Source organism: Myotis brandtii, unplaced genomic scaffold (assembly GCF_000412655.1).
Source record: "Myotis brandtii unplaced genomic scaffold, ASM41265v1 scaffold48, whole genome shotgun sequence".
NCBI classification, from domain to species: domain Eukaryota; kingdom Metazoa; phylum Chordata; class Mammalia; order Chiroptera; family Vespertilionidae; genus Myotis; species Myotis brandtii.
In genome coordinates this window covers 7,049,573-7,061,696 of record NW_005368341.1, presented here as the reverse complement: position 1 = coordinate 7,061,696, position 12,124 = coordinate 7,049,573, and the positions used below count along the sequence as shown (strand labels likewise).

At 38.4% G+C, this 12,124-nt stretch overlaps 1 protein-coding gene across 1 annotated transcript; it reads right to left on the bottom strand.

Moving 5' to 3' along the window:
* Nucleotides 1-3,137: 3,137 nt before the first annotated feature.
* On the bottom strand, nucleotides 3,138-11,031 carry LRRD1 (leucine-rich repeats and death domain containing 1). The gene is made up of 6 exons (XM_005876160.1): nucleotides 10,960-11,031; nucleotides 8,394-10,337; nucleotides 7,808-8,006; nucleotides 6,135-6,296; nucleotides 4,422-4,539; nucleotides 3,138-3,318 (listed from the first exon to the last, which is right to left on the bottom strand). The coding sequence occupies exons 1-6, from the start codon at nucleotides 11,029-11,031 to the stop codon at nucleotides 3,138-3,140; spliced, it is 2,676 nt and encodes an 891-aa protein (XP_005876222.1).
* Between the last annotated feature and the right edge of the window lie 1,093 nt (nucleotides 11,032-12,124).

The window sequence follows — 12,124 nt, the reverse complement described above, 5'->3', positions numbered from 1 at the left end:
ACCCGGTGAGGCCGCCCACGCAGACGGTAAAAGACATTGTGGAAGAGGCGCGCTACGCCCTGCAGGTGGGACGGTGAGGGCAGTCCCGCCTCACCCCAGTCGAAGCAAGTCTGACAGGTGTTAGCGTCCTGCCAGGAAGGGAGCGAGTCTTGGTTGTTAGATGTGCTGAGTTGTTAGACGAAAACAGGTTTTCCAAAATAAAGTTTTACGTTTTAGGCTGTCGTGACCTATTTGAGCCAACAAATCCCACTTAGTTCTGGCCGTTTAGCGGGAGTTCAGTCGTGGTCCTCAGTGAAGGGGCTTTCGTTCATTCCCGCTGTAAAAAACCTCCATGTAGGACAGTGGTTCTCAACCTGTGGGTCGCGACCCCTTTGGGCGTCGAACGAACCTTTCACAGGGATCGCCTAAGGCCATCAGAAAACACATATATAATTACATATTGTTTTTGTGATTAATCACTATGCTTTAATTATGTTCAATTTGTAACAATGAAAATACATCCTTCATATCAGATATTTACATTACGATTCATAACAGTAGCAACATTACAGTTATGAAGTAGCAACGAAAATAATTTTATGGTTGGGGGTCACCACCACATGAGGAGCTGTATTAAAGGGTCACAGCATTAGGAAGGTTGAGAACCACTGATTTAGGAGAACCCCAATCCCTCCCACAGAGATTATTTTCCCGAGGACCCACAGGCCACCTACACCCACACCTCAGGAGGGCAGTTTACAGGGCACAATTATGCAGAACATGTCTCTAGACCAGGGGTGGGCAAACTTTTTGACTCGAGGGCCACAATGGGTTCTTAAACTGGACCGGAGGGCCGGAACAAAAGCATGGATGGAGTGTTTGTGTGAACTAATATAAATTCAAAGTAAACATCATTACATAAAAGGGTACGGCCTTTTTTTTTTTTTTAGTTTTATTCATTTCAAATGGGCCGGATCCGGCCCGCAGGCCGTAGTTTGCCCACTGCTGCTCTAGAGTCTCAGTCAGAGGCAGGTAAGCAAAGCTGCCCCATTTGACACCCCAAGTGTAGACCCCTCAAGGCTCTATCCCAGTGTGAAATGGAATGTACATCGTCATTTCTGCTGTAGTTTTCTGGTAACTTATTGAACCAAACACACACATACACACACGCACACACACACGCACACACACAGGACAAACATTTTCTCAGCTCTGGTTCACACACACACACACACGCACGCGCGCGCACACACACAGGACAAACATTTTCTCATCTCTGGTCCAAGTAAAAGCAGAGAAACATTTTCCTAAATGCAGCTGAATTCTTACAGATCTCCCTGCCCTTAACAGAGGTGACACTGTACAGGATTATGCAGCGGTTCTCAACCTGTGGGTCGCGACCCCTTTGGAGGTCGAACGACCCTTTCACAGGGGTCGCCTAAAACCATCCTGCATATCAGATATTTACATTACGATTCATAACAGTAGCAACATTACAGTTATGAAGTAGCAAGGAAAATAATTTTATGGCTGGGTCACAACATGAGGAACTGTATTTAAAGGGCCAGAAGGTTGAGAACCACTGATAGAGAGGAGTGGTTTCCCATTGTGCCTCCTCTGGGTTTCACACCATGCCAACAAGAGCATTTGTGATAATAGGACTATTTTCTGCTGATGGATCCTTTTCAGTGACACAAAAGATCGGGCAGTAGCTTTGAAATTGTATCTTTACAATAATAGGTCACAGCAAGTAATCACTCTCTGTGTTTTCTTTGTTACTTTCCTGTGGTGTCATATCCAGAAACCATTGCCTAACCCAGGGTCATGAAGAATTAGGCCTGTGTTTTCTTCTAAGAAGTCTATGGTTTTACCTCTTATGTATAGGACCAGTCCATTTTGAATTGATTTTTGTATATCACGTGAGATAGGAGTCCAATTCTTTGGCATATGGCTATTCAGTTGTCCGGGCAGCATTTGTTGAAATGCTTATGTTTTAGAAGCCATGTGTCTGTCAGAGAGACAACTATGGGTCCTGGGTCCAGGAAATCCTGGGTTTGAAATACAGAGCCTACAACTGATAAAGATACATCTACACACACATACCCTGTTAGTTCTGTTTCTCGGGAGAACCCTGACTGATACAGCTGGATTCCATCTCCCTCTCCCTATCCAGTTCTCAGACAGCCACAAGCTGCACACGATAGACCAAGACTCCAAGACTCCTAACCTATCAGCAGAAAGATGGCATCTTCCCTGATAGCTGTGCAGAAAGGTCCAAGGGAAATTCTGAATGGCCTGGCATGAGTCAAATGGCTTTCCCTGAATCGTTCACTGTAGTTAGATGGGTAGAAGACCTTGGTATTCGTCGCTTCAGGAGTGAGGAAAGAGGATTGCATATGACAAGAGCTGGTTCAACTCCACCTAAAATATATTAAATGGCTTCCCCATATGAAAGAGTGTTTCTGATAGAAGAAGGGGAAAGGCATGCAGGACAGGCAAGACACCACTCCACCAGTCCAGTCACTTAGCTAGAGGATTACCGACCCAGGACTTGGTTTATGTTTAACAGCTCTCCCATTCCTATAGTACAATTGATTTCAGTTTTTTTGTTTGTTATTTTTATTGATTTCGGAGAGGAAGGAAGAGGGAGAAAGAGATAGAAACATCAATGATGAGAGAGAATCATTGATTGGCTGCCTCCTGCACGCCCCCCCACTGGGGATCAAGCCTGCAACCCGGGCATGTGCCCTTGACCGGAATCGAACCTGGGACCCTTCAGTCCACAGGCTGACGCTCTATCCACTGAGCCAAACCAGCTAGGCCTGATTTCAGTTTTTAAGCCACCATCTAAAAAGAAACTACTCTGCTTTCTAACTCCAATAAAAGTTACTAATGACCTTATTACCTATAAGTCTGGGGTTGCATAAAAGCATTATATAAAAAGAATGTTAAATGGAATTATTTCTTTTTAAAATTCATTATCATGATTCTAGAGCAATAGAACAAATACACAAAACAGTGTCTAATATTTTATTTTAACATAAGTTGTCATCATCTTAAAAATGTGTGTTAAGAGAAATGACATGCAATTCTCTTATGTCCAGTTTTAATTATATAAGTGCATCATAAGTTTTCAGTTTTTATTATGGATACACTGTTCAGAATTTAATTGTGCATGCAAAAAGTTGTAAAGCTGTTATTTTGTCCATAATTTCATATGCTCCTATCATAGTTAGCACCCGAGTTAGTTGATCTCTTAAAGCAGCAGTAGACAAGTTTCTATTTTTCATTTTCCACCTGTCAAGTACTCGCTGGACTTTCTCGCTTAATAAAACAGTGCTGAAAAAGTTTTTAAATAGAAATTATATAAAGAACATTGTTTTAAACTACTTAAATATTGTATGTCTAGGTTTTAAAACTAATTTACCAGATTGAAGTGAGGATTACATTAATTGGTAAAGATAGTCCATATAAAAATTTAGCAGAAAGAAAATGTTATCCCCATGCCACCCCTTGCTTCCTTGTAGAAAATCATCAATTCAGTTAACATTCAATTCTGATTTACTCAAGACTTCAAAACAATAATTATGGATTATTTACTATAAACCAGAACACTACTGCTACAGTTCCACATGCTATGTAACTTGATTTCATGACAACTCTCTTAGCTAAGTATATCCATTTTACCAGTGAAGAAACTAAGGCACAGAAAAGGTAAGGGAATTATATAAGGTCACAAAATTGGTTGGGATTTAAAGCTAAGCAGTCAGTCCTCAGATTCCTTGTTCTTAACTACTACCTATTTCTATAGGGATCTTAAGTACAATAAACTAAAATGAGCATTTTATAGCCAATTAGAGTTCATGTTAATATGAATGTCTCACAATCATGTAATCTATATATATATATATAAAAGCCTAAGTGACCGAACAACAGAATGGCCGTTCCATATAAAAATTACATAACGACCAGTCGCTATGATGCACACTGACCACCAGGGGGCAGACGATCGATGCAGGAGCTGGCCCCTGGTGGTCAGTGTACTCCCACAGTGGGAGCGCCGCTCAGCTGACCAGCAGGTGGCACCAGGCTCACGGCTGGTGAGCACGGCTGCAGCAGAGCGAGCCTCTCCCACCTCCGCAGCAGCACTACCAAGTGGTGACAGAGGCAGGCACAGCCAGGGCCAGGATGAGCGGAGCTGCGCAGCGCCCGGCCTCGGGCTCCTCCCCAGCCACCTGCCCTTTGTGTACTACTACACTCCTCAGGGGATGTTGGACTGCTGGTTTCGGCCCGATCTGACATCCCCCAAGGGATCCCAGATTGCGAGAGGGCACAGGCCAGGCTGAGGAACACCACTGTGCACAAATCCGTGCATTGGGTCTCTAGTATTAATATGAATCAGAACATAAAAATAAGCTTTATATCACATCATTCATACGTACCTCTTTGTAGATGTATCTATTTCTGAGGTTACCAGGTTTAATTTTTGACACAAAAATTGAAAACTTGTTTCAGTGATGTTGTTTGCAACTATTTTCAAGATCTTCTCTAAGATTTTGTCTACATTTGAACATAAAAGAAAATTTAGGCCATCACTTTTGAAAAACACACAGTATTTTGAGCTAATATTATTTCTAGGTTTCTACTGGGCTCCTACCAAATGAATATGTCGAGTCAATTGAAAAGTAAAATGCAGACCTGATATACAAACTGGCTTTTTAATGTGCTTCTTTATGTACTATCTTGAGAAGCCAAGTTCTTATCTATAATATATGGTGTAGGCCCTGGCTGGGTAGCTTTAGCTTTGTTGGTTAGAGCATCATTCCAATACACCAAAGTTGTGGATTCTATCTTCAGTCAGGGCACATACAAGAAGCAACCAATGACCCTTGCCCCTATTTCTCAGTGGTTAGAGTATCTGTCCGCATACCAAATGGTTGCACGTTCAATTCCAGTCAAGGACCAAGTACCTGGGTTGCAGGTTCCATCCCTGCTCCTAGTCAGGACATGTGTGAGAGGCAATCAATGTGTCTTTCTCACTGTCTCTCCTCCTACCCCCTCCCTTCCACTCTAGCTAAAAAAATCAATGGAAAAAATATCCTCAGGTGAGGATTAATACAAAAAGCAACAACCAAAAAAATGCATAAATAAATGGAACTGTGTAACAACACTCTCTCTCTCTCTCTCTCTCTTCTCTCTCTCTCTCTCTCTCTTCTCTCTCTCTCTCTCTCTCCTCTCTCTCTCTCTCTCCCTCTCTCTTTCTCTCTCTCTCTCTCTCTCTCTTCCTCTCAAATCAATAAATAAAATTTTTAAATTTAAATATATGGTGTATGTATGCATATTTTATATTCTAATCCCTTATTTAATGAATGTTGACAGATATGGAGAGTTCTTAGTTTACTTAAAAAAAAAAAAGCTTCTAGCTAATTTGAACAGTACTCTTTTTGTTGTTGTTGACCTACGGTACTTTGGAAATTTTTAAGAACTAGCTATCTCTCACCCCTCTGTTATCATCTCAAATATGTTCTATGCTTTCTGGTGGGTTTTTTAAATTTATTATTCATACCATTAATCCTTCAAGCTAAATTGTATGCTAATGGTATAAACAAAAATCCAATCTTTTAAGTAAAATGTTTAGGAAGAGACCCCATGTTCTTTGTTATTGCACAATAAATACATCTCCCATGATGACATTCTCTTTACTCTGTCTGGGCGCCCAGCCTGCAGTACAAAGGCCCCTGGGGCATGAAGAAAGGAGATAAAGGCGAGAGGGTTCTCTTGTTTTTACTGACTTTGATCTGTTGCCATTACCCATTGTACTTTTGCCATCAAGGCTAGAGCCACATGAATCCTTCCTCAAGAACTTGGGATAACCGAATTTCAGGAAGAAGTTTCAGTCATGAAGTTTACAGACTTCTCTAAAGTACTGTTACCTAACAGGAATTATTTATGGATCCTGGAAACCCCTAAAATCTTTATTTTACAGAAATAAAGTTACCACAAAATGTGCCCTGATTAGGAATGTAACCATGACCTCCTGGTTCGTAGGTTGACATTCAACCACTGAGCCACACACACCGGGAAGCAAACTATCTTTTAATTTATAGATGATACTAGGAAATAACTCATAAGCTAGGCACTCACTTGTCACCTACCATCTCTTTCCTCTGCCCTCTGTAGATAGCATGTAATAGTATACAATTGTTTTCCTTTACAGATTTCCATTGGAGGTTTTAGCAAAGGGTTATCATCAAAATTTATATCCTTCAGTGAGACAAGGTTGTGGATACCACTAGGCAGAGCTGTAAGATTATTTCCTAATAGAAAAAATATATAATTGAATTGTAACTTTCTGTAAAAGAAAATTATGGAGATAACTATCTATAGGGCATCTACTGTGTCTCAATGGCAAATACCCGAGAACCCTCAAAATGCTGGCAAATCATGAGTCATAAGTTCTTACTGTTGTCCACTTGCTAGGATCGAAAAGAAGGAAGCGTAGAAACGTCAGTGGCTCCTTTCTCTCATAGAGGATGGCAAAATGAGAAAGGAGGCTTTTCTCTTATGGAGTAGGTGTGATGGTCATTTTTTTAAGTAAATTTTTTTATTTGGGATACTTTCAGGTTTACAGAAAACTTGCAGAAATTGTAGAGAGTTCCTGTGTATTCAGCTAGTTTAAGTTTCCCCTGATGTTATCATCTCATGTTACAGTGTTACATTGGCTAAATCTAAGAAACTAACATTGGCACATTACTATTAAATAAACTTTGGACTTTTTTTTTTATTTCATTAGATTTTCCATCAGTATTCTTTTCCTGTTCCAGAATCCATTCCAGGACAGCACACTGCACACAGTTAGCTCTTCTTAGTCCCTCTGGTTGTGGCAGTTTCTCAGTCTTTCCTTGTTTTTCATGACCTTGACAGTTTGAGTTGCACTAGGTAGGTGTTTTGTAGAATATTCCCAAACTTGCGTTTATCTGGTATATTTTCTCATGATTAGACTGAGGTTATAGGTTTTTGGAAATAATACCACAGGGGTGAAGTGCCTCATCATATCATATCTCAAGTAAATATCACAAAATCAACATTATTTATACCTGGGATAGGTACATAGGTACTTACTATTTCCTGTAAGTTATTTTTTAAAATGCCAGCCTAGTATTTTTGTGCTTTGGGAAATCTTTAGAGTGAGTGATTTACTTTTTGTTTGTTAATGTAGTGATTTACTTTATAAAAGACTGTAAGGTATCTATATATATAAAAGGCTAATATGCAAAGTGTCCCCTTGGGAGTTCGACCAGGAGACCAGGAGTTTGATCGCTCGCTATGACCACCAGGGGGTGGCACGGAATGAATGAAGGCCTTGGCCGGCAGCCGGAAGGCCCTGATTGGCCCTGATCGCCAGCCAGGCCTAGGGACCCTACCTGTGCATGGATTTCGTGCACTGGGCCTCTAGTTAGAATATAATAGAGTATAGGAGTAGAGTCAAGGAAGCCAGCAGAGAAAGGAAAACAGAAAACACTGACCTAAGGTTGGATAGGTAGGTGTGTGTGTACAGGGAGGGAAGAGGTCAGGTTCAGAAAGGGAAGAAAGGGTATAGGCAGGAAAGACAGAATGAAAAAAATATTCAGTTCCCCAGCTGGATTATAACCTGTTTCAGGGAAGGAACTGGGCCTTATGTTCTACTCACATTTTCTGAACCTATAACAGCTATTTCCTTCCAATGGGCACTTAATACATTATCTTATCAGTTTGCCATTCTGTCTTGTTAGTAAAATTTGCAACCTAGACACTAATACTCTACTTATTGATTATACTTGACACTCACCACTCAAGTCTAGTTTCTGGAGTTGGTTTAAAGATAGAATAGATGGTGGCAGATATCTTATTTGATTGTTGTATGCAAGTAAACTGACCAAGCTTCTCATTTCCCCTATATTTCTTGGAAGCTCTCTGATTGCATTATTTGAGATATCAAGTCCTTTAAGTTGAGTCATTTTAGACAGCTCTTGTGGAAGTCTTGTTAACTGTAACAAAGATTAAACAATTATATTTTTAATGAATATTTCTATGACTAAAACTTCTAAAATCAAATAGAAGGATTATTTTTTGTCTTAAAAAGGAGATATTTTTATATGTCACAAATTCTTGTGACTCTTTGCTAAAACCCACCACGTACTGTGTGATATCCAAGTACTGATCCATGCTACCAATTCTATATGATTGGAAATATTTTCCTATAAAGCGATGTGTTGAGAAATGTATTTGTAAGCCATGTTTGAGGTTATAAAAAGCCTATCCTTTAAAAATAAAACAGTCCAACTAAATTTAAACACATACACATATACTACATCATAGATTTTGATCCCCACCAGTCCCACCTTCCCCCAAATCCCAAAATAGCAGTTTCTTACCTTTCTGCCATTTTTCTGACTCATATTCAGCTCTTTCAGTGATTGTAGTTGACACAGTTCAGTAGGAAAATATATAAATTGATTGCTTGAGATATTTAATTTCTGAATTCTTTTTAAGTTACAGATCTCTGAAGGGATTTTCTGTATTTGGTTTTCTGAAATATCAAGTACTTGCAAATTTGCTAAAGTACACACTTGTATAGGGAAAGTTTGAAATTTATTACAGCATAAAATAAGAACTTGGAGTGATGCCATATTGGAAATAGATGATGGAATTGTCCTTATTTGGTTTTTACTAAGATCCAGGTATTGAAGATTAATAAGAGAACATAAGTGCTCAGAAAATATGAGGAGTTTGTTTTCATTAAACTCTAAGTGAAGCAATTGTTTACTGAAAGATATATCCACAGGTATTTCTGAAATATAATTTCCATTAATAATCAAATAATAAAGATACTCTAAAGCACACAAACCTATTGGAAAGTACATTATTTTATTATAACTCAACTCAACTTTAGTTATTTTCTTGCAGTTTTTAATTTCAATGGGAACATCTATGATTATATTTCCTGACAATCCTAGGCTAAGTATATTATTAAGATGTGAGATATCTTCAGGTATTCTTACTATGTTATTTCTGTTTAAATTGAATTTTCTTAAATTTTTAAGCTTGTGGATGTTCTTAGGAAGTTTTGTTAATTGATTATCGCTGAGACTAAGGCATTCTAACATTACACAATGGGAAATATTCTCTGGTATTTCTTTCAATAAATTTTTATCAAGTATTAGAATCCTAAGTTTCCTAAAATTTTCAATTCCGTGTGAAATAACTTCTAATTTATTGTCAGTCAGTTGGAGTTCTTGCATTTTGAGCAATTGAAAAATTTCCACCGACAAAAATGTAAGTTTATTGTGATCCAATAAAAGTTTTTCTAAATTTTTAAGCTCCCTAATTTCCTTTGGCAAACTGCTTATCAGGTTTCCAGTGAGGTTTAGTGAAATTAACTTTGAAAGGAAGCACAAAACTTTAGGAAATATTGTTAACTGATTGTATTCCAAATTGAGAATGCTCAAGTTTTTTAAACTAGACAAAGTATCTGGTATATATTTTAAGTTATTATTAGCCAAACTTAAAATTTTCAAGTTTCTAAGGCTTTCTACGCCAGAAGGAAAATTCTCGATGTAATTGTTATTTAAAAAGAGTTGCCTGATTTTCTTAAGCTGTGATATTTCTTTAGGAATATGTGAAATTTGGTTGTGACTGACATTTAATATCCTTAAATTGCGAAGCAACTGAATTTCAGTTGGAAATGATGATAACCCGTTGTCTTGCAAGGATAGAATTTCAAGTCCTAGCAGATTATATAAGTCTGCTCGTTTAAAACCTTTGATTTTGTTCTGGTCTAAATATAGATATTTTACACATTTTGTTTTTAAAATGCCTTTAGGGAATTCTTGTAAACCCTTGGCCTTGAGGTTAATAGTAAAGTTACCTGACCTTAAGTTAAGTCCTTTTTGATATTCTTCAGAGAGTTGTGGGCTAATTTTTCCTAATATTTCATGAGATAGGAATTCAGCAGAGGCCTGATATTTAGCAGTCATCTCAGTTATTGATAATGATGGACCTTGTGAAGTTTTGGTTGTTGACTGCGAACTGTCTCGTGTATCTACTGTTTTAGAAAGAGTTTTCCTTTGTTCTTCATTCCTCTTAGGCTTACTTTCAGAGGAGGATGTTGCTGTATCATAATGTATACCTAATGTATCCATGGCAGGATGTGTTTCATAAATCTGGTCAGAAGGTTTCCCATCAGAAGCTCCCTTTAATAAATCTGATGTTTTTTTAATAAATCCAGGCTTCTCCATCAACTCTGATTCAGATTCTTTCTTGAATAGACTAGTGATATCCTCTACTTCTTCTGAAATAGTCTCCAAACATCTTATTTGCTAATATGTTTTATACCAATATAAGGTTGTAACTCAGTTTTAATTTTGATGTTTAATTTTTCCTTTGAACCTAGAAAACAAATGCTGATGTTAAAAGAAGAGATGTTATAAAAACGTCAAAATTACAAATTAATTTTAATACACTTTGTAATGTATAATGAGTAATTTAATAAATGTAAAACAATATATTTATAACATAAATTAATTTACATATGATTAATGGTTAAGGATGATTTATTGATTACATGCATCACATGAAACTTGAAATCGCATTAAAATTATAGAAAGGAATAAAAAGATTTCAAACAATTAGAAAGGATAGATAAAGAAATGAAATAATTCAACAAATTTTTGGAAGGCAAAAGAGATAGCCAGTGGGGCCCCTCACCCCCATGCCACATGCAGAGTGCCATACGCATTGTGGACACTGAAGGTTTATAGATGGTACTGAAGTGTCTTCTCACTACCGTACAGTCAAATTCAGTACATTGTGACAAATTCCCGATAGATAGAAGTAACATTCCTTAAGGAAAGAGGGATTGCTTTCTGTAACAGTAAACTAGAAATAAAACAACCTTTTCAAGGACTGAAGACTAAGTCTTTTATGTGATTCCTGAGGTACCTGCACAGCTGGAGAGCACCCGTCCTCAGATGTGTGTGTCCCAGCTCCCATAGGTCCCTTCTCCAAGTCCATAGTTTTTAATAACCCAACTTCTTTCCTATGTATGTTTATCACCAGGATAGTAGCTACTTCCTAGATTTACTATGACTGTGTTACTGCAGTTTCCCCTTACCTTTTTAGTTCTCTAATACTTGTTTACACACCTTCCTAAATTAAATCCTTTCTTTAAACTGGTATGGTTTCAATATTTCACAAACTCTCTAAGAGAATAGAAAAAGAGGGAACATTTTTCAACTTGTTTTATGAGAATAACACTAACCTTTACATCAAAACCCAATGAGGACAATATGAAAAAAAAATTACAGGCCAAATTTACTCAAGGCAAAAAATGCAAAAATTCTAAGCATTAAAAAACTGTTCTAATATAAAAACCAGCAGTGTATAAAAAGGAAAATGTTTTCTGACTAAGTTGCATTTGTCCCAGAAATGCAAGTTTGGATTTTAACATTAGAAAATTAACATAATTTGCCACATTAAGAGATTAAAGGAGAAAACTCATATGATCATTACAACAGATGCTGAAGCAGTTGATAAATTGCAACATTTTTCATGATTTTAGAAACTAGGAATAGATGGGAATTTTCTTAATCCGTTAAAGGGCATCCATAAAAAAAATCTATAATAAATATCACTCTTGGTGTTGAAACCTTGAAATTTTTCCTTTGATACTGAAAGCAAGAAAATGTTGTCCTCTATCATAATTTTTTTCTTTTTTAAATATATTTTTACTAGAGGCCCGGTGCACAAAAATTTGTGCACTCGGGAGGGGGAGGGGGGGTCCTCCAGCCCGGCCTGTGCCCTCTCGCAGTCTGGGACCCCTCGGGAGATAACGACCTGCCGGCTTAGGCCTGCTCCTGGGTGGTAGAGGGCACGCCCAATCCCTAGGTGCAGCCCCTGGTCAGGCTCAGAGCAGGGCCGATTGGGGAGTTAGGGCGCCGCCCCCTGTCATGCACAGAGCAGGGCGGATCGAGAGGTTGCGATGCCACTCCTAGTCACACTCAGGGTAGGGCCGATTGGGGGGTTGGGGCGCTGCCCCCTGTCACTCACAGAGCAGGGCCAATCAGGAGGTTGGGGTGCTGCCCCCTGTCACTCACAGAGCAGGGCC

Coding starts and splice junctions, on each gene's coding strand:
- LRRD1 (XM_005876160.1), bottom strand. CDS start 11,031: ATGGACTTGGAGAAGGGACCTATGGGAGCTGGGACACACACATCTGAG. Junction 6,297..7,807: donor CCAGAAACTAGACTTGAGTG/GTGAGTGTCAAG, acceptor TTTTTCTATTAG/GAAATAATCTTACAGCTCTG. Junction 3,319..4,421: donor ATAGATACATCTACAAAGAG/GTACGTATGAAT, acceptor AAACTTTTTCAG/CACTGTTTTATTAAGCGAGA.